This window comes from Sapajus apella, unplaced genomic scaffold, assembly GCF_009761245.1.
Source record: "Sapajus apella isolate SASKATOON/1434 unplaced genomic scaffold, GSC_monkey_1.0 scaffold87, whole genome shotgun sequence".
Taxonomy (NCBI): Eukaryota; Metazoa; Chordata; class Mammalia; order Primates; family Cebidae; genus Sapajus; species Sapajus apella.
The window spans coordinates 2,030,775-2,052,833 of NW_022437027.1; the positions used below are offsets into that span (position 1 = coordinate 2,030,775).

General features: G+C 37.0%; 1 protein-coding gene across 1 annotated transcript in view; it reads right to left on the reverse strand.

Annotated features, from left to right (window-relative positions):
- ENPEP (glutamyl aminopeptidase) overlaps window positions 1-22,059 on the reverse strand; it is a 90,384-nt gene that overhangs the window by 31,187 nt on the left and 37,138 nt on the right. The window contains exons 7-11 of the mRNA XM_032254748.1: window positions 19,990-20,124; window positions 18,121-18,186; window positions 13,184-13,249; window positions 12,891-13,042; window positions 3,319-3,398 (exon numbers count right to left, since the gene is read on the reverse strand). Of these exons, the coding sequence (XP_032110639.1) occupies window positions 3,319-3,398; window positions 12,891-13,042; window positions 13,184-13,249; window positions 18,121-18,186; window positions 19,990-20,124 (499 nt within the window). The remainder of the gene's footprint in view (window positions 1-3,318; window positions 3,399-12,890; window positions 13,043-13,183; window positions 13,250-18,120; window positions 18,187-19,989; window positions 20,125-22,059) is intronic.

A 22,059-nucleotide genomic window follows, 5' to 3' on the forward strand; every position in this document is an offset into this window, starting at 1 on the left:
AAAAGACCTTGGAGAGAGTTCCACTGTTGCCTGAAGAATTTCTAACTCATGAATCATCAAAGAAACCAAGAGGAGGGAGGTAGGACTGGTAACATGAGCTGGTTGCCCATTTAGTACACTCAGGACATGTTCGTCATCCATGCTCTGAGTTGAGAGCTGAAGATGTCCTCAAACAGGAAACAGGAACTTATTGCATAGCCTAAAAATGGAGCAGGCACTTTGAAGTAGAAAAAGACCTCTAGTTTGCTTCTGGCTCAGTGACCAGTCATGATTCTGAAGTTTCAAATAAAGGCAGATATGTCATCAAAGCTCTGTGACTATCAGCCTCTTCATTTATTTGTTTATTCATTCTTTATTCAATAAACAATTATTAGATGCTGCTATAGATCTAGAACAATAACGACAATGAATAAGCTCCATTTCCTCAAAGAATATTCTGTGGGGAGGGGAGACACAGATAGGTCAATAGTTAGAACAAAAATGTGTGAAGTGTTGGCTGGGTATGGTGGCTCTTCCCTGTAATCCCTGCACTTTAGAAGGCCAAGGCAGGCAGATCGCAAGGTCAGGAGTTCAAGACCAGCCTAGCCAACATGGTGAAACTTGTCTCTACTAAAAGTACAAAAATTAGCTGAGCATGGTGGTGGGCACCTGTAATCCCAGCTACTTGGGAGGCTAAGGCAAGAGAATCACTTGAAACAAGAAGGCAGAGGTTGCAGTGAGCCGAGATTGCACCAGTGCACTCCAGCCTGGACAACAAGAGCAAAACTCTGTCTCAAAAAACAAAAAACAAAAAAACTGTGTGAAATGTATTAACAGAGGGATATGAAGGAGTATGAGAACTCCCTGCTCTTTCACTTTCACAGTCATGCATTCTGTTCGGAGCACATGTCCCCTCTACATCCAGTCAATTCTATCACCCGTTTAAACTCTGCCTTTAGCCTCTGAACTCTCAGCCCAGACATTTTTTAGAATTGCTTCCTGGACCCCAAACCTAGGCTGATGATTTTATGAGTGCTTTTGGTGATCTGCATTGCCACACAGGCACTTAGGACACAGCATTATATCTGCCATCAAACCCATCCCTAGACAATCGCCTACACAAGGGTTACGATTGCATTTTTTTTTTTTCATTTTTTTGCCCAGCACTATCTCCATTCTTACCTCTGTGTCTGGCATGTAAGCAATACATGCTTGAAAGAATTAATTTAGTAAGTAAGAATTAAATTCATTATTCCAAATATTCTAAGAAGTACATAACACATAGTAGAACAATGTCTATTGTGAACTCTTGAAATGTATTTTACAAAGTACTTGAGTAAGCTTTAGTTATCTGAAAAATTCACTTGTATGGAAACCTCATTCCATGAAAGTGCTGGGTGAATTGTATTAGGGTAGATGAATTATTCACACTTTCAAACATGTAAACAGTAAATCAAACAGCTGCTGAGACATTCTTCCAATCCTCAATTAACTATGGTGACCAATGAGGAAAATATTTAGTAATAGTTAAATCAAATCCACTGAAAACCTACCACTGGAATTCTAAACTTCTTATTGTGCCTTTTATCAGTGCTGTTACACATTGTTAAAAATGTCTTTTTTTTCTGTCTTCTCCATTTTTCCTTTGGCAAATATGCTTATGAATAAGAAAATGGTCAGAAGAGCACAAAATATAGAGGTTGGCACTCAAACATAGCATGAAATACTAAGACAAAGTGGCATTGATCTGGGAATTCTGGAAAAATTGAGAATTTTTTTTGCCCACATTGTTACAATAATTATTAAAATAAATAAGCAAGAGAAAGTTTAATAGCAATCCCTGTGCAGGAGAGCTTCAGAAGGAGTTTTACCTCTATAATAACAAAGCTGGTAGTTGGTAGTAATAATAAAAAATCACAAAAATGGTTAACAATAAACGTTTTCTTAAAAGGCCCGAAGGTGGAAAAAACCTGCTGGATTCACAGAAAAACTTATACACAAATGTTTATAGCAGCATTTTTCATAATAGACAAAAGGTACAAATGATCCAAATATCTATCAGCTGATAAATGGATAAACAAATGGTGGTATATCCGTATCATGGGATATGACCTGGCAATAGAAAGGAATGAAGTACTGATATATGCTATATCATAGATGAGCCTTGAAAACATTATGCTAATTAAAAGTCACAAAAAATACTGCATATACACTTTTATTTATGTGAAAGGACCAGAAGCGGCAAATCTATAGAGGTAGAGAATACATTAGTGGTTTCTTAGGGCTGGGCATATGGGAGGCTGCAGGCATGATGGCTGAAGGGTATGGGGCTTCTAAACCTGACTGTGGTGATGATTACACATATCCGTGAATATACTAAAAACCATTGGATTGTGCACTTTAAATGGGTGAATTTTATGGTATGGGAATTATATCTCAGTAAAGCTGTTCTTAAAAGGCAATCTACTGTAAAAAGAGTAAAAATTTATTGGCCAGGAGAAATCAAACCTCATTAATATTTTAAAATATTTTATAGGAGCAACTAGGCATATGTAAATAAAGAATGAGTAATCTACTTTTATCCTCAAGAAGACACAAGTGAAAGTCCATACCAAATGCTAGTCTGAAACCAAGTCCTCATGAAATGGGGCAAAGATGTCTCGTTTGTCTTAGAAAAGAAATAGTTTTGAAACACCAAAACAAGTAAAATGAAAAAAATATATATAAAAAGAAAGATTCTTCTGGGATTGCTGCTAAAACTTGCCTTATCTATTATTATTTTTTCCTCAATCTGGATAAGGTCTACTTGTTTTTATATAACTCTAACATTTTTCAAGTAAGGAAAAAATAAATAAATGGAGATAGAACACAAATATATTTCAAAAAATGGTCTAATTTAATGGGAGCATTAAAAAAAACCTCAGGCTTATCACATAGCAGTGTAAGAAATTCAATGGCTTACTTATCTGATACCAAGAAAAAACAAAAAGGAAGGAAGCAAGGGAGGGAGGGAAGGAAAAAGGGATGGAAGGAGAAGGGAGGGAGGGAGGAAGGGAGGAAACTTACACATTGATCTTCCAATGGTTAGGCAAGTGACTCTTCTCCTTTGGATATGGATATTTATTATTGTGTCAATCATGATAAATCATTAAAAAGAATATCTCAAGGTAGAAAAGTTGTCATTGTAGATGAAGATTTGGAATCATCAATAAATTATTTAAGTGATCACTTAGCTGGAGTTTACAAAAGTTCCAGCGTTACTGTTGCATCTTTGTCCTTATATTAGTTTAATGTGGTATATTAATTCAAAGAAGAAATAAATAAATTGATAATATTTACCTTCTTTTTCTGACCTATTAAATAATACACTGCTTGATATATCATCTTCAGTCCATTTAACTGGAATATTCCATGTATAACTAAAATATTTTTAAAAGAAAAATTTTATTACGAAAAGATAAAATTTTGAGTAAAAATCACTAAAAAGCAATAGACAAATATATTTTCCTTTTAAGTGATTACCTAATGCATACTATACAATTAATGTAGTTAATAACTGTTCTCAATTTCTATAAATCTATAAAATTTAGAAATTGCATCAAAAATTAACTAAGCATGAAAAAGATTATTTCAATAAAATGTTTTGGCATTTTAGAATAAAGACACTACATAAATTGCACAAATATAACACATCTTATTACAATATTGAACATTCACACACATAATTGCACACAGTCTAATATGTTATCATTTTCATCAAGGAACACAAAACATTTTTAGAAATTAAAAGACAATCTGTAAACTCTGTGAAGGGAATAACACATTTTAGAAATTATGTTGAAATTCTACCACCACCACCAGCCCCTAAAGCTTCTCACAGTCCCCTCTAAATATCCCCTATTTAGAAATAGAACTGGTGTGCTCACAGGAAGAATCATCAGGTGAGCATGTTTCAGGAGTTTTCAGTGCTTCTCTTTAGCTACTTAGTATTTTCTTGCAGAGTGGGAGTTAACTTTGTATTTTGATATATACACTTAACAGTTTCCTCTTGAAATCTCATAAAAGAGGTCTTAAAATATCTTTTTGATGGTTTGTTCTTATATCATCTAATATCAGAAAATGCAGATCTGGAGAGAGGGTGAATCTATATACCATTGACTGGTTTAGGTTTCAACTCAAAGTTGGCTTATCTGTCAACATTCAATTCCCTAACAGAGAATCAGGGTTAACATTTCTCTTTTTCAAGATATAACAAAATTTATGTCATTCAAGGGGAATATATTTTTGCTGTATATATGAAAGAAATAACCCCTTGTTTTATAATTATTGAAGTGTTTTACAGGATTGAGTTTTTTTATTAGCTCATTTGAAGCATTTTATTGCAGTAGAATGTTTTTGGCTATACATTTCACAAAACCAACACATAAATTGCTTCTTGGGTCCTGTAGTGGACACTGTCAGTGCTTCCCCCTTATCTCCTTGGATCCCTTTGTCTTTTTTTATTTTTAGTTTTATTTTTTTGAGACGGAGTTTTGTTCTTATTGCCCAGCCTGGAGTGCAATGGCATGGACTTGGCTCACCGCAACTTCTGCCTACTGAGTTCAAGCGATTCTCCTGCTTTAGCCTCCCAAGTAGCTGGGATTACAGGCACCTGCCACCACACCCAGCAAATTTTCTTTTGCATTTTTAGTAGAGACGGCATTTCACCATGTTGGCCAGGCTGGTCTTGAACTCCTGACCTCAGGTGATCTACCCACCTAGGCCTCCCATAGTGCTAGGATTACAAGCATGAGCTACTACGCCTGGCCCCCTTTGTCATTTTTGTATATCCTGGATCCCAGTGTGCTTCCTCTGCCAACAACCAGTACTTGGGTCTCTCTGACAGAGGACTGCCTTTCAGCTGCCTGAGCAAGGAAAGCCAGAAGTTCCTGGAAATTGACAACCTTCTGGATGTGGCCCTTAGCAATGACTGACATGTGTGAGAATGTTTCCTGCGCCATCCATCAGGAGTACTCTGAAGTATGATCTGCGCTGGTTCCAGGACTTTCCTGCAGGACTGAGTCAAAGTTACCCTCTTCAGGACCTGCTTCATACAGCACCTTTGCTGGATTTCCTTTCCTTCTCTATACCACTGCCTCCCCCCGCCTCAACTCTGATCTTTCCTGGAAACACTACCTAACAAGTCACTTTCACGCACATGATCATCTCAGGGTATGCTTTTAGGGACACCAGACTAAGAGCCTTTGCAGCTTCTCAGAAGACAGACAAAGAACATTCCAAAATGCCACATCTTACTTATTTATCTCACTTTCACTGCTCTGCTGAATTGGTGTTGCCATGTAAACTAACATTTTATGCTTCTTCTTCTTTCCCCAGTGCCAATCTGACTGAAACAACAGAGCAGACAGTGTCTGGATGACCTAAGCATACAGTTAAGATTTCCTGTTTTGACTATCCTCTCTAAAACATGGCCTCTGGGACTATATCGGACCTAAAAAGGGCAGAAGATATTCTCCTAAGGTCGTGTACAAAAATACTGCTCTGAGGCCTTTAAGAGTATCATAAGATAAAAACTGATTGAAAGTTGAGATTATATAATTTTATAGTTTTAGAATCACAAAATCTAATGTAATTTAAGCTGAGTAAAATGATGGATTTGAGAGTATAAAATGTGAAGAAATGGAAATTACATAAGTGAAATGATTGAGTTTTCTATATATTATCTAAAATTCAAGAGCATCAGAATTCTTTTTTATAGATATAATTCACTATCCAAACCAGGTAAGAGGTTCTAGCAGTATGAAATATGGCCAATCTAATTTTCTCTATGGAAACTGACTCTGATTGCCCCAAGGTGACACACTTACTCCCATTCCCTCTGTCTGTTTACATAGAGTGACTATCAAAGGCACATATGCTTTACTGAGACAGACATCTTGGAATGAAGATGTGAAACTGGATCACTTCTAATGATGGTTGAGGACATGGTGTTAATAATTTACACATGGTGAGCCACCTGAATTATAAAGAGGTTCTAGTAAGTGACAATTCTCTAATCTTGGATCATTTAAACAGTGAGAAAATATTTAGAGAAGACCACTGAACTCACAGTACAACTTAACTGGCCACGCTGTCTACCAAACAGGAACACATCTGAACAGAAAGTAGATGGATGTTAGGGTTGGGGAAAAAGCTAATTCCTTTCTGGGTACATGAGGCATTTATTATGATCAAATTCTTCTTTTAAATAAAGAAAAATCCTTTTGCTATAGTGTCTCTTTCTTATTTGTGCAGGAGCTACTATTGATTTTTAACAAGATTTATCAACAGAGAAGAACACATTTCCTAAGTTCCTTTTCCTATGCATATGTAACTTTTTAAAAAATAAAAATAGAACAAACATATTGACTTTATGATAAGCAATCACAAAAAAATCATGCAACTATGAGTATAAATAAAAAGAAAATAGTATCTGAAGGTGGAAACTGAAAACAAATATGAAATAAAGTATAAATGTTAATATAGTTCTATGTTCTAAGTCTTGGTGAATAAAATTTTAAAATTTATTGTTACAAAAAGTGATTTTTATACCCTGATGATATATTTAGTTCACTTGGCAGTAAAATTGTTTTGTTTGTATGGAGAGAAATTTGTAACCAAGAAGTGGTTTTTAAAAATTCAACCCCATTAATTTAAAAAACCTCTTGGTTTAAATTGTTGACTGTCTTAGGCTTAACAAATTAATGGATACATATGAGGGGAAATAACAGTTACTGGGAAATTTTCCCAGTGGAAGTTTATTTCTCAAGACAGAAATACATTTTAAATTTTGATATCCAGAGGCCCCAGCAGTATCAAATAGTTAATCGAATTTGCAAGAACACAAAACAGTAACTATAAAAGAAACACTTTATAGTTGTTAACAGAACAATCACAAAGATTATTCTATGATTTTTGTATTTGAATTATCACTGAAAATAAGTCAGATATATGTTTCAATTCATGTATCATGAAGAGGAAAAAGTGAAAAACAAAGGTTTTCTCCACCATTATCTAATCTTTCCTTTCTAAAATAAAGGTAAGAAGTACACTTACCTTTATACTTCAAGGAATATACAGACACTCCCTGAAGTGACCTCATATTGGTCTAGGTAGTCAAACTTTCCTTTGTTCTGCTGTGACCTACTGATTTTCAGAACTTGCATAACAGCAGGATACTCAGTTTCTCTGAATGTCACTTAAGTGTGGGAGGCTGGGTGCCTGAGGTTTCCAGGAAGAGAGGCCAGAAATGGGCCTCAACAAAGTAAGCACAATGGCTTTCTCAAGACTTCTCTAGTTCAGGTGTCAACTGGCATCTTGGAAGCAGCTAAGTTTTAATAATTCTGAGAGTTCATCATTCTCTATGCCTTGGAAAGTCAAGTGCTTCTGCAATTTTAGTTTTTGGAAACATCTGAGTGTGCTGTAGTGTGACTTAATTTTTCAAGCTCTGAATTGTAAGCCAGAAAACAGCCTCTGTTACCCACCTTATACAGTACACATCACGAAATGAGACTATAAAGATCTTTCTGTTCTGAATAAATACAGCGACGATCACTATGATACAAGATGAGAACGATATTCTAAGGAGATTGTTCTCTGCAAATTCACCTGATTGAATTCCTTGCATGTTGTTCTTTAATTAGGAATTTTAGCACAACAAAATCTTCAGAACATCTGCCATGCCCTCCAGCCCACAGCCACTCTCTTAGTCCAAGCTTATCGTTTCCATCAACTCTCATGTGGGCTGCTCATTGCAATATTGTCCTAACTAGTCTCCCTGCCTCCACTGCTCCCCCAGTGCTTACGATCTATGATCAGTTCTCCACAGTGCAGCCAGAGGAGAACTTTGAAAAATATAAGTGTGGCTGGGTGTGATGGCTTACGCCTGTAATCCCAGGACTTTGGGAGGCCGAAACGGGTGGATCATGAAGTCAGGAGTTCAAGACCAGCCTGACCAACATGGTGAAACCCAATTTCTACTAAAAATACAAAAATTAGCTGGGCATCGTGGCTCATGCCTATAATCCCAGCTACTCAGGAGGCTGAGGCAGGAGAATTGCATGAACCTGGGAGGCGGAGGTTGCAGTGAGCAGAGATTGTGCTAGTGCACTCCAGCCTGGGCAACAGAGTGAGACTCTGTCTCAAAAAAAAAAAGAAAGAAAGAAAGAAAGAAAGAAAGAAAGAAAGAGAGAGAGAGAGAGAGAGAGAGAGAGAGAGAGAGAGAGAGAGAGAAAGAAAGAAAGAGAGAAAGAAAGAAAGAAAGAAAGAAAGAAAGAAAGAAAGAAAGAAAGAAAGAGAAAGAAAGAAAGAAAGAAAGAGAAAGAAAGAAAGAAAGAAAGAAAAGAAAAATATAAATGTGATCCTGCCAATTCTCTTCTTAAAATCCTTAAATTTCCATACTATTTTCCGAAATCTTTAATATGGTCTGCATACCTGGTCCCTGTCTTCCTCTTCATCTACACCTCACATTGCTTTTTTCTCAGTCGCTCTCTGCTATCCCATTTCCTGGAACCAGACTGCCTGGGTTCACATCAAGCCTCCATTATTTACACTGTGTGACCTTGAAAAATTACTTAATCAGTTTTGCCACAAATTCCTCATCTACCATAAAATAAATACATCTGAAGTGCTTAAAATAGTGTTAAGTGTTACATATCATGTGTACAAGATATTGGGGCTTTCGTACATGTTGTAGTTTCCGTTATTTTGTTTTTTTGGTTTTTGTGAGACAGTCTTACTCTGTCACCCAGGCTGGAGTGCAATGGCATGATCTCGGCTCCCTGCAGCCTCCACCTCCCTGGTTCAAGTGAGTCTCCTGCCTCAGCCGCCCAAGTAGTTGGGATTACAGGCATGCACTATCATGCCTAGCTAATTTTGTATTTTCAGTAGAGACAGAGTTTCACCATGTTGGCCAGGCTGGTCTCGAACTCTTGACCTTAATTGATCCACCCACCTCAGACTCCCAAAATGCTGGGATTGCAGGTATGAGCCACCACGCCCGGCCATAGTTTCTGTTTTGAACATACTGGGCAGCCCCTTCCCCACACCAATTTGCTCACCTTAACTATCACATCCTCAGAAAAGAAAGTCTTCTGGAGCCCTCCCTACCCTACTCCACCTCCTGCTTCCCTCTCCCAATTAATTGAGGCTCAGCAAATCAGTGGACTCAAACAGTAAGAGAGAATAATTACTATGAAACTTTCCAAACGGAAACTTGCTTGATAAGGGACATGTTTTTAGATTTAATATCTGAATATTCTAGTAGTATTAAAATTCGTCAATCTAATTTGCTGGAACATAAAACAGTAACTACAAAGGAATCAGTTTAGAGTTATTAAATACTTTCTAAAACATCTTTCTTTGTTATTCTAATTGCTACAGGGTAACTGATCTTACAATAATTTACATATATGACTATAAAATAATGTCAATGAAGTCATAAAGAAAGAGAAAAAGAAGACAAAGGGTCTCTTCAGTGAGAACCAGGCAGTGGAGATTAGAGGACAGCTGGGTGGGAATGGGTGAAAGATTCTCTCTACTCCAACCAAGTATTCAAATGTTGAAAGGGGGCAATAAAAACTGGGCATGGGTGAAATGGGAACACTGTCCAGGGAACTAGTGATGTACTATCTTGCCAGGATCCACTCTAGGAGGGACTCAGCTGGGTAACCCGGGCTAGGAAGATGTCCCCAGAGTGGTACATCCCAGCTCCTGGGGCCAGGCTCAGGGCAGGAGTTCCTGAGTTTCTGAATTTGTTTCCTACAGATGGGAGCTGCTGGCACCCAAGAAATATATACAAAAATAACAATTTAGTTATGCAGAAATGTTTATAGTATTAAGATTTTTGTACAAGTTGTATTCATGCAGGTGTGATAAGTTTTGAAATCCTCAGCTGTGCCGTGCATGCTTTGTCAGCTTTTACAATACATCAAACATTTTTTAAAAGTCGAGGTCAGGTGTGGTGGCTCACACCTGTAATTCTAACACTTTGGGAGACCAAGGCAGGAGGATCTCTTGAGCTCAGGAGGTTGAGACCAGACTGAACAACCTTTTCTCTAATAAAACTTTTTTTAAAAATTAGCTGGGCATGGGGATAAGCACCTGTAGTCCCAGTTACTTGGGAGACTGAGGTGGGAAGATCACTTGAGCTCAGGAGATCAAGGCTGCAGTGAGCTATGATTACACCACTGCACTCCAGCCTGTGTGATACAGCAAGACCCTGTCTCAGAAAATAAATAAAATAAATAAGTTTGGCAAATTAGGGAAAATGACATGGTGGAATTGCTTTAATTGAAGTACTTAGAAAATCTTAACTCAGTAGCCATATTTAAATGTCTAGAAAAATCCTGTTAAGGGTTTGATTTTTAACATAATTGAAAATGTGCAAGAAATTGGATATACTAAATTTGAGTTTCAATTGTTGGATTCATAAAGCATATAAAAATTTTTAATTAAATTTATAAATCTGCTTCTTTGGGTGTTTAGATGTTTGTGTTTTGAATTCAATAAAATTTTAGCTAGTGGTGTTCAGAAGAATTTGATTACATTTATAAGTTTCTTGTAAGTAATATATCCTTAAGAGGACTTGATTACGTTTGTAAGTGCTGTTTAAATGCTCAGGAGAATTTAATGTGTGCAATTTGTAGATAAATTCATCATTAATCAAAAACTTAAAACGCTAGTGCTGAAAAACCATCTCCTTCCACACCCTTCCCACAGACCAGCCCCGCTCAGAAGCACCCTATTAAGTGATCTGGTTTTGGTGCTTTTGTAGTCTAATCATACTTTAAATGTCTCTGTTGTTTTATTTAGACAATATTTATTGACTTGCCCATTGAAAGAGGGCGATTGAGTTTATATATATTACTTTCTCTTCCATTTCTCTTTTAAACATAAAACATAATAAAATTATTTTTGGATTTTCTATAGTTTGTAATTGCACCTCTAAAGAATGTATCACTCATACATGTATACTTATGTATACCTATTTAGGCCAGGAGTGTTGGCTCACACCTGTAATCCCAGCACTTTGGAAGGCTGAGGCAGATGGATCACCTGAGGTCAAGAGTTCAAGACCAGCCTGGTCAGTATGGTGAAACCCTGTCTTTACTAAGAATACAAAAATGAGCTGGGTGTGGTGGCATGCATCTGTAATCCCAGCTACTCGGGAGGCTAAGGCAGGAGAATCACTTGAACCCAGGAGGCAGAGGTTGCAGTAGACTGACATCATGCCACTGCACTCCAGCCTGGGTGACAGAGTAAGACTCCACCTAAAAAAAAAAAACAGACAAAAAAAAGGACATCTATCTGTTGGGCGCTAGACTCTCCATATTTGTCTTTTCTTTCATATTTGCCAGCTTTATGCGTGTTTGCCCTATGTTTTTGGAAAATTTGCCAAGTATATTTTTAGTTGATCTAGTAATTCTTTTGACAATCAGAAATTTAACATTTCTGAGTTATTTTGTGTTCTCAATTTGTCCTTTCTAACACATTCTGCTCCTAGTTAATGGAGGTAATAGTTCTTCATCTCTGAATATATCTCATACATGGATCTTATAGAGTCAGGGTTTGTTTATTTGTTCACATGAAATTTTAACCTTTTATGCTTCCAGATTTTTTTCATCTATCTTGTGATCTTTGTCATTCATATTTAGGAATGAATTAAATTGATTCTTGACGGCTGATATGTATTCTCTTTATTACCAAGAAGGGAGATATATATGTGTGTATATATATGTGTGTGTGTATATGTGTGTGTGTATATGTGTGTGTATATATATGTGTGTGTTTGTACATATATATACACACATATATATATATACACACACACATACACACACACACACACACACACACACACACACACACACACACATACACAGCCACCTAGGCTGGAGTGCAGTGGTGCGATCATGGCTCACTGCAGCCTCAAATTCCTGACTTGAGATGACTCAGGTCATCTTCATACCTCAGTCTCCTGACTACCTAGGTCTACAGGCATGAACTACCATACTCCAGTGCCTTTTAAAAATGTTTTTGTAGAGATGGAGTCTTGCTATGTTGCCCGGGCTAAAGGGAGTTGTATTTTTGAAATCAGTTTCTCTGCTGACTGGGACCTCTGTGCATGTATGAGGGGTACCGTCAGCCCCAGCTCAACCATCCTGCAAAGGCCATAATGAGGAAAGCTTTACTCTGGGAGTCTCAACCAAATGGAAATCCTTAGCTCTCCTCTACTGTCCTAGTCAATTTCTTTGGGAAAGAATCCTACTGTATTTTTGCCTGGGGTCACTGCCAGATTTCTGAGAGCTCATACAGAGAAAGAAATGGTAGGGGCAGAGAGAAAGTAGGCGTGCGGGGTGGTCCACCTGGCACAATTGTCCTGAGTCTAGACTTTCAATTCAGTGCCCTGTTTTCAGCCTCACTTCTCCCTCTTTCACTTCAGTCTTCATGTTGACATTGAACCTAGAACCTGTCTAGGGATAAAGAAGCTCCCTTATTATAATCTGGTTGTATTTTCCTCAGTCTGTATTTCTGCTTCTGCTTTTCTTCTTCCAGAATTCTGTGATGCATACTCCCCCTCCCCTTTATTTTATTTACTCTTGTAGGCTTGTTTCTTTCGGTACTTCCATTCCTCTCTTCAGCATCTGTGAAGAACAGGACATGGATGTGTGCGCTCTGCCCACCATTTCAAACCTGGAGGTCACTCGGCTATTTCTGAATCCCTTGTCACCCTAACGGCATGTATCACTCATACATGTATACTTATGTATCACTCATCCATCATATACTCATGAACAGGATATAAATGAATGACCAGTATTTCTGCCAAATTTCTGCTTTTTTTTTTTTTCAAACGCATTATAGAGCCTTACCCCAGATCTGAAGGAGGCTGAGAAGGATTCGCTCTTGAATCCAACAGAAAGCGTTTCTGTGTAACATTCTTCACACCATTCACATTAAGCACAGGATAACCCATCTGTCTGGTCCAGGTATCCATTACCTCTTTCACTGGTAGCCTACTTGCCTAAGATTAGAAACAAAATGGAGATTAATTAATTAACAAATATGAGAAACTAAAAGGATAGAATAGTAAGATTAGAAAATAATTGGTAAGCCATTTGTAAATCACACAAAGAACTATTTGGGGATATATACTCTTGCTTACCTCTTCTAGTGCTGCCCAAAAATCAGCAGTTTTTGCATTCTTGAATTTGTATTTTTCCAAGTACATCTGTGTGTAAAAGATAAGTATGTTAGAAGTCAATGTTTGCTTTTCTCATACTTTCACGAGATGAACCGGACCCCTACTACTCAATTCTACCTCCAATGCACAAAACCAGCCATAGACAGAACGTACATGAATGACATGGCTGTCTCACTGATATTCAAATTCCATATAATGTTCATGTATCATAAAATATTCTTCTTCTTTTGATTTTTCGACCATTTAACAATATGGAAACCATATTTAGTTTATAGGTCTTAAAAGTATATATAGGGATGGTGGGCTAAATTCGACTTGCAGACAGTAGCCTGCTGACCTCTGCTCTAAGGAAATAAGTATACAACCTTTTGAATAATAATAATGATGATGATGGTGGTGATGGTGGATGAATTGAGAACAGTATTCACTGTAAGGCGTAAGTCTTCACTCTTCAAATATTTTAAAGTATAAGTCTTCTAGATTGAAGCCTCTCCCTTTTGGCAATTTTCTTTACAAAACCTCTTTCTGTATGTGAGTTTTTAAATATAGTGTGATTTATCCCCAGAAAAAAATTCCCAGTCTTTTAATCCCATAACTGGGAGCCACTTGGGGTTTGCCAGTAAACTTCCCAAAGTTCCTGCTGTATTACTCCTCTGCTGCTTTCTAGAATTGACCTGAATGAAAGTGGAGGTCTTTGATAGAAATGGAACCATCTTCAGTGTTCTTAATGTTAACTTTGCACATATCATTTTCACTCTAAGTTGCTATAGTTTTCAGTGGGTGCTGTACCTAGATCATGTTACCTTCTAAATTCCTTTTCTCTTCAGGCATAGAGATAAAACAGTATTAGTAGGACTCCAAGAAGCCTGGAAGAGGAGTGAAGCCACTTTAGAATGCTGCCTCCCTATTTGTTCTTCTGGTTAATTCACTTCTTGGCACTACCACCAGAGGGCAGGCAAAGGAAGCGGAGAAGCAGCAAACTTTTTTTTTTTTTTTTTTGAGACGCAGTCTCCCTCTTCTTGCCCAGGCTGGAGTGCAATGGCGCGATCTCGGCTCACCGCAATCTCCGCCTCCTGGGTTCAGGCAATTCTCCTGCCTCAGCCTCCTGAGTCGCTGGGATTACAGGCACGCGCCACCATGCCCAGCTGATTTTTTGTATTTTTAGTAGAGACGGGGTTTCACCATGTTGACCGGGATGGCCTCGATCTCTTGACCTCGTGATCCACCCACCTCGGCCTCCCAAAGTGCTGGGATTACAGGCGTGAGCCACCGCGCCCGGCCCGCAAACCATCATTTTAAAGTTTGCATAATGAATTTGTGCAATTCATTACAGAGAATTGCACAAATCATTCATCATATCTTAACAAAATAATTGAATATTTTGTACATCAAATGTCTAATATTTTTTAAGTAATAAAAATTGAATACTTGGTATAGTAATAATTGTAACCATAGCTATATTTTAATGGCAATTTCTATTGAATAGTATCTTTTAAAATTAATTTAGGGGAGTTTGAGTACTCACAATGTCTTGAGCTTAGGAACATCAATCGTGGAACTAGAAGGGACTTTAAATATTATTTAATAGGACTCCCACATTTTGAGGTGAAGGAACTGCTCCCCCTAACTACTTGGGTCCCTTCAGAGGTAGAGAGATTTGCCTGAGATTACGATGAGGAGAATTCTGAATCCTGGGTCAGTGTTTGTGGTTTTCATCACTGTTCTTATTGTTACTGTTTTTGAAATTGCAGTCTCTTGCTTCTCATGAACCGGAGGCTGAATGGACATTTTTGTAATCAGCATATTAAGACGTACTAATTTTATATTGTCTAGGTTAGTGCTTCTGAATATTCTATATGAAGACACTTCCCTCTTCACCTTGAATAATCATGTAGTCATTCAAGTCAAAATTACATGAAGACTTAGGTCATAGTTCATCATCAGATGGAGCCAGTGAGCACAAAAGGAAAGGAACAATGTTTCTGTTATTTGTATCCCAGGAAGGGAAAAGATGTTTTCCAGCTGAGCCATTCCTGTCTTATCAACAATATTACTGGTACTAGAAGAAAAAGAAAGGAAGGATGTATTTCTCAGTTTCTATTTCATGACCACATATTGCTATGAATGGCCCTTTTTTTATTATGTCTCTAATGAACAAGTACACCCTTAAAGATCTTCCAGTTGATAATTTTACTCTTATTTCCCCCATCCTGCACCTATTTTGCTGTGTGAGGTTGAGTCTGGGGCAAGGTGATGAGCATGAAAGAGAATAGACAACTGACTACCTCTAGATTTAGTGCCATGCCAGGTTAGCTAAGAGAGAGTCACTTGGGGCAGAAAGTTAGTATTTGCAACTGAAACACCTTGAACTCCCATTCATAGGCTGTAGGATTTAAGGGCAACAATCGTAGAGTGATGATGGCAACTCAAGGAGGATATTGTTGGGATGCTCAAACTATGTGAACTATAGAACTATGTTCCAGTTGGTTTGAAGGTTTATTGGATGTGGCCTATATCGATTATATACTTTCAGATATTAGCTAGTGTTTGAAGATTGAAGGAAAATAATGTTTGGGTATTTTTGTGTAAATTCATTCCATAGCACTATAATGGTATGAAATATTAATATCAATTCTTCCCAGTTCAGTTTTTAGCACCATCTGTGATCACATTTAGAGTAAAGGAAGACTTTTAACTTGAGAATTATTAGTTTTAGACAAAACTGTTTTTTTTAAAAAATTATAATATGGATACTGGGTTAAAGGAAATATAACAGTTTTATTGAATTATTAGGATAGCTATTCACTTTTAAGGACTCTTTTTATACTTTCCTATAAAAGTTAATATGAAAGATTATTTAATTTGAAGTCAGCTCCAAAGATGCCAAAAGTATGTTATTTATTAATTACAATTTAATTTAGAACCAAACTATACAAATCAAATTTTAACTTAATTTTTGTAAATTAATTTTCTTTATTTCTACGTTCTGTATAATTTATTATAGACTATTCACTCATTTATTTGTTTAATAAACATTTTCAGGATGACTTAATACGTGTAATTAAACTAGGCCCTGCAGTATAGGCAAAGATATAGAACACAGAATTCCTGATTAAAGATGCTTACAATGGGCCGGGCGCAGTAGCTCATGCCTGTAAATCCCAGCACTTTGGGAGGCCGAGGCGAGTGGATTGCTTGAGCTCATGAGTTCAAGACCAGCCTGGGCAACATGGCGACACCCCATTTCTACTAAAAATACAAAAATTAACTGGGCATGGTGGTGTCTGTTATCTCAGTTACTTGGAAGACTGAGACATGAGAATCACTTGAACCCAGTAGCCAGAGGTTGCACTGAGCCAAGATCATGCCACTGCACTCCAGCCTGGGACACAAAGCAGGACTCTGTCTTAATAATAATAATGCTTACAATGAGAGAAGACATGATAAAATTGAAATTTGAAGCCTATGGAAAAGTTACAATATGTTCTCATGTATGCATAAACACAAGCATATAGCTTCTCTCTTCACACCTAATATCTCTACAAAATATTTTACTAATAGACAAAGGGTTAAAATATACTAATATACTTCCCAAATTTCCTAAATCTTGACTTTATTTCTCACTGTAATAATCACCTAGGTGTTTTACTATTGGATAGAAGGGGGTCGTTTTCTTTTAGAGTAGTGTAGAGAGGGCTAAATGCCACATAAGAAGGCTAGGTGGGAGTGACATCTATGGGAATGATGAACTTCTCCCGAGGAATCACATCCAGAAGAAGTACTTTCCATGGCAGCCAGCAGGGGGCATTTCTCTGACCTGTTTTCTGCTCTCTGGGATGGAGACCATCAGCACTGCTCCGCCTGACTACCTAGGTCATCACAGTAGGCAGGATGGAGGTGGAAGGGAAAGAGTAGGAAGAGAACTTCACTTCTAGGCTGGAATGGGGTCAACCTGCAGAGAGGGAAGTTATAGGACACATTGCAGCTACTTCAATAAAATTAAATATAAAAACAAACCTGGGACGACTGGCATGTCTGTGAGAACGAAAATGAAACAGAAACATCTCCTGGAGTAATATGCTTAAGTGGGATGTGTGAAATGCTTCAGAAAGTTTATTGTCATTTCTGTTACCAAAAGGAAGTAAGCCTCTTTATTCATTTACTCCATTGTAATAAGCATATTAATATTGATCTTTTCTAATCTAGTAACAAGGGAAAAGTCTTATACTCAGTATAAGGGATGACCTTTATAGATAGATTTTAATGTTTATATCATGTTGCTATGGAAATAATTGTATTCCCTAAAATCCATATAAGCCCTAACCCCCAATATAGTATTTAGAAACGAAGCCTGTGGGAGGTATCACATTGAGATGAGATCATGAGGCTGGTGCCTTTATGATGGAACCAGTAAAGAGACACCAGAGTGTGTGCTCTCTCTCTTTCTCTCTCTCTCTCTCTTTTTTTTCTTTCTCTCACACACAGTGAGAAGTCAGCCATCTGCAAGCCAGGAAGAGAGACTTTACCAGAAACTAAATTGGCCAGAACCTTGATCTTAGACTTTCCAGCCTCCAAACTGTGAGAAAATGCATTTCTGTCCTTTATGCCATCCAGTCTATGGTATTTCCTTATGGCAGCCCAAGCTGACTAATGCACATGTAAGGGGTATCAAAAATAACTAAGTAATCTGTTTCAACTTCTCCATGAGACTTCTGCTAAATGATCATTACAGATACCATGTAGGTACTCAATTGGATGTAAAATCACCTTTTTATCTTTTGCTATGTTATCTGTGCCTGAGTAAAGAGATTAAAATGGAAATTATCCATATCTTAACATTCACCAGCCATGTATCAATGTAGTTTACTTTTGGTATCACTAAAAGTGATAAATCATACCTGACATCCTTTTTGAAAATTCTCTGGTTGTATCCAGTCTTCAAGCATTCTCAAAATGGAAGCTCCCTACAATGGGGAAAAAATGACAAATGACACTAATAAAGGCCATGTACGGAACAACTATCGGTTACTACTATTGCAACTAGTGTTTCATGATCATATTTGTGAGATTAGTTCCTCAAAACGATTCTGCTAAATTATATGGCTCTGTGATTTTAGGATGATACATAGACACAGCCTTTGTATCTATGCTTCAAAAATAACTAAAAGGTAAAGAGAAATTGCTAAAACGGACATCATTTCAGGGACTTCAGATTCACATAATTATTGCACTTCCCCAAATAAACCAGCAGATGGGGCTTTCTTAATGAAAGAGAAATAACAGTAGTCTGAAAAACCAGGTTCTTTGATGAATAAGGAAAGTAGTTTCAGGGTAAAATTCTGCCAACTTATTAAATATGTTTTCATACTTAAAAATAAGAATTAGCTTTAGCAAAAGGAAGTACATAGACAAGGAATTATCTAGTCAAATAGCTTAATATACATGGATACATCATTTAAGCATACAATCTCTTCGAAGTGGTCTTATTTGCTTTTCTTTCATCTGAAGAATGATGACCTCGGCTCTGTACCTTCTTTTAATGTGTTATAAGATTAGTACTGAAATGCACAATGTATAATATTTTAAATCAATTTTCAAGTAACTGAATGAAGAAAACATTGCCCCCCACCCGTTAGATGTTTACTGTAAATTATTAGGCATTATAAATTAATTTTGTACCTATTTAGAAAGCTAAATGCCTAGAAACGTTTCTGTATCTTGGATGTAATATCTTCAACCCGAGAAGTATCTAAGACTATGGGGAAAAATGATTCAATAAATTTAAATTTTTCCCATGTGAAAAATTAGAATAGGCTTTAAGTGGACTTGAAATTTTCATTTTAATATAAATATAAAAAGAATCATAATGTAAAAGAAAAAATGAATTCAAGAAGCATGAACATACACTATGGGAATCATATGAGAGGGAAGGTCAAAAAATTTGATGCTACAAATTTCAAATACTAATACATAGAAGTTGTTTTCACTCAAGTATTCATTTTAATAATTATAATATTTTGACTCAAATAAAACTTTAGGTATCACTCATGATAATAAAATGTATTCGCTTGCAGTAGCTTTTGAGCACCTCAGTGTAGTGGGAAAACCATGAGAAGCTGAGGTAGAAAATGACTAAAATAAAAATTTAAGTTATGTTACATACAGATATGGAATATATTTGAAGGAGAGACTATATGAAATATTATGGGACAGAATGTGTCACATAAATCTTGGAGTTATAGATTTTCAGCAACTTTTCATAAAATGTTAGTGGAGAAAAAAGCCTCATCTACAATATGCTAACAAAATAATCTTTACATCTTCTAAAAAGGAATACAAATATTTCCTTCTGAGTTGGATGTAAATGTTTATTGCAAGCACTAAAAGGTTATACTAGAAAGGCTGTGCACATATGTGGCAATTCCTGTTGACCACATAGAAGAAAAGGATTTATTGTGTTTTTAAAAATCAAACAATTTGAAATGTGATGCTTAAAGTCTAAATATTCAACTATCAGAATGAAAACAACTATAAACAAATGTGTAAAGAGAAATTCTTAAACATCTCTTTTAAAATCCTGTGACAAGACCAGCACTAAATTCCACCGAAAAGCATAAACTATTGAATATTCAGCACTCAGAATAAGTTCTACACTGTTTTCCGAAGCTCACTGGCACAGTGTGGTCATTCTTACCATTCTTAGGCACCTACTAAAAGAAAAGTCACTAAACAGGAAGGCATTCAAAACAATGCTCTGTTTCCCCCACCTTGCTGTAGGATATTCCGTCAAAAACAGATGTTATTTCAGCAGGGGTTGTCACGGTGACAACAATTGGATGTGAAGACATCAAAGAATCATCCTCTTGTACAGGTAATACATCTTCAAGTAACATTTGGTCACGCTGAAATGACAGAATGAGCCAAAGAAATATAGTATTTCCTTTTTTTTTTTTTGAGACGGAGTTTCGCTCTTGTTGCCCAGGCTGGAGTGCAATGGCGCGATCTCGGCTCACCGCAACCTCCGCCTCCTGGGTTCAGGCAATTCTCCTGCCTCAGCCTCCTGAGTAGCTGGGATTACAGGCACGTGCCACCATGCCCAGCTAATTTTTTTGTAGTTTTAGTAGAGACGGGGTTTCACCGTTTTGACCAGGATGGTCTCGATCTCTTGACCTCGTGATCCACCCACCTCGGCCTCCCAAAGTGCTGGGATTACAGGCGTGAGCCACCGCGCCCAGCCTTGTATTTCCTTTATACTAGTTCATACATTAAAATACCATATATAAGAAAAATCGGAGGAAAATAAACATAAATGAGTCAAATTACTTAAACATTAGGTCTTCAAATTAATGATATTTGGTACTGATTGATCTGTGTTGATTTCATTTCCTTCTTCTACTTATATCTCCTTTTAATTTTTCCCCAGATGACAGGCCAAGAAGACATCAACTTCTGTGAACTCTGCTTCTGCTACTTCCGTGTGACTTTGGACATGTGCCAAACTTTTCAAGCTCCATTTCTATATCTGTGCAATGGGGATGATGACATCACCCCACAGATTTGGTCTGAGAATTAAGTAAGGCAGCATGTCATTTTGCCAAATATATTGATGTTTGGGGTTTTTTTTTTTTAATATCAACTTATTGAAATTTGGTTGATTCATCATTAAAGAAAGAAAATATTAGCTTATCCTTCAGTTCTAATCACCTCTTGCTTCCCTCTTAGGTTTTGTCAGGAATAGAGTGGTTGACAATCCTAGCAGTATTGTCAGACTTCCTGGTTCAAAGCGCAGTCTTTCTGCTTTCTAGATATGTAAGTTTAAGCAAGTTTCCTCACCCAATAAATAGAAGTAATGACGGTCACTACGTTTTTGAACTGTGCACAGGATTCAATGATAAAATTCATGGTTAGTACTCAGCATAGTAGCCAGCACAGAATGAGAACCTAATCCATTAGCTCCTATAATTATTTGGATTCTTAAGCACTAAGATTCTGAAATCTAACTCTGGTAAATTTAAAAAGTTAAAAAATTTCACTGGCTCTACTTAATTAAAAATATTTCCAAAAGAGGAGTATGCTATGTTAGCTTACATTTTCCAATTCTGCAGATTGCATTTATAACAGGAAAGGTACTACCGTCAAATGATGACTGCCAATCAAGATAATTTTGACTTGGATTTTGATTTTTGTTGACTTAGGAAATTTAGGTATAGTGAGTAGAAAGAATCCTTTTCTCAGTGTCAAGAAATTTGACTATACCAACTGTGTGTGTGATTTTGGATTTTTTTACTAGCTATCTCTGTGATATTGGAAAGTTATATTATTTTCCAGGCCTTCCGATTTTTCACCAGTGAAATGAGGGTCCATGATTGTAGTATTTATTGAGCTCACTTATAAAATATCTTATTTATCTGACCCTTCTATACACAAGTGCTTAAATTGAGAACTCCTTAAGAGGAAGAAATGTGTTTTATTCCTTATTTGTTTTGGGGTCCTCCATAATGTTTGATGAATGAAGAATGAATGAATGGGCTGGGTGCCATGGCTCACACCTGTAATCCCAGCATTTTGGGAGGCCAAGGAGGACAGATCACTTGAGGTCAGGAGTTCGAGATCAGCCTGGCCAATATGGCAAAACCCCATCTCTACTAAAAATATAAAAATTAGCCAGGAGTGGTGGCAAGGGCTTGTAGTTCCAGCTACTCAGAAGGCTGAGGCAGGACAATTGCTTGAACCCAGGAGGTAGAGGTTGCACGGTTGCATTGACCCAAGATCGCATTCCAGCCTGGATGATAGAACAAGACTTCAACTCAAAAAAAAAAAAAAAAAAAAAAAAAAAA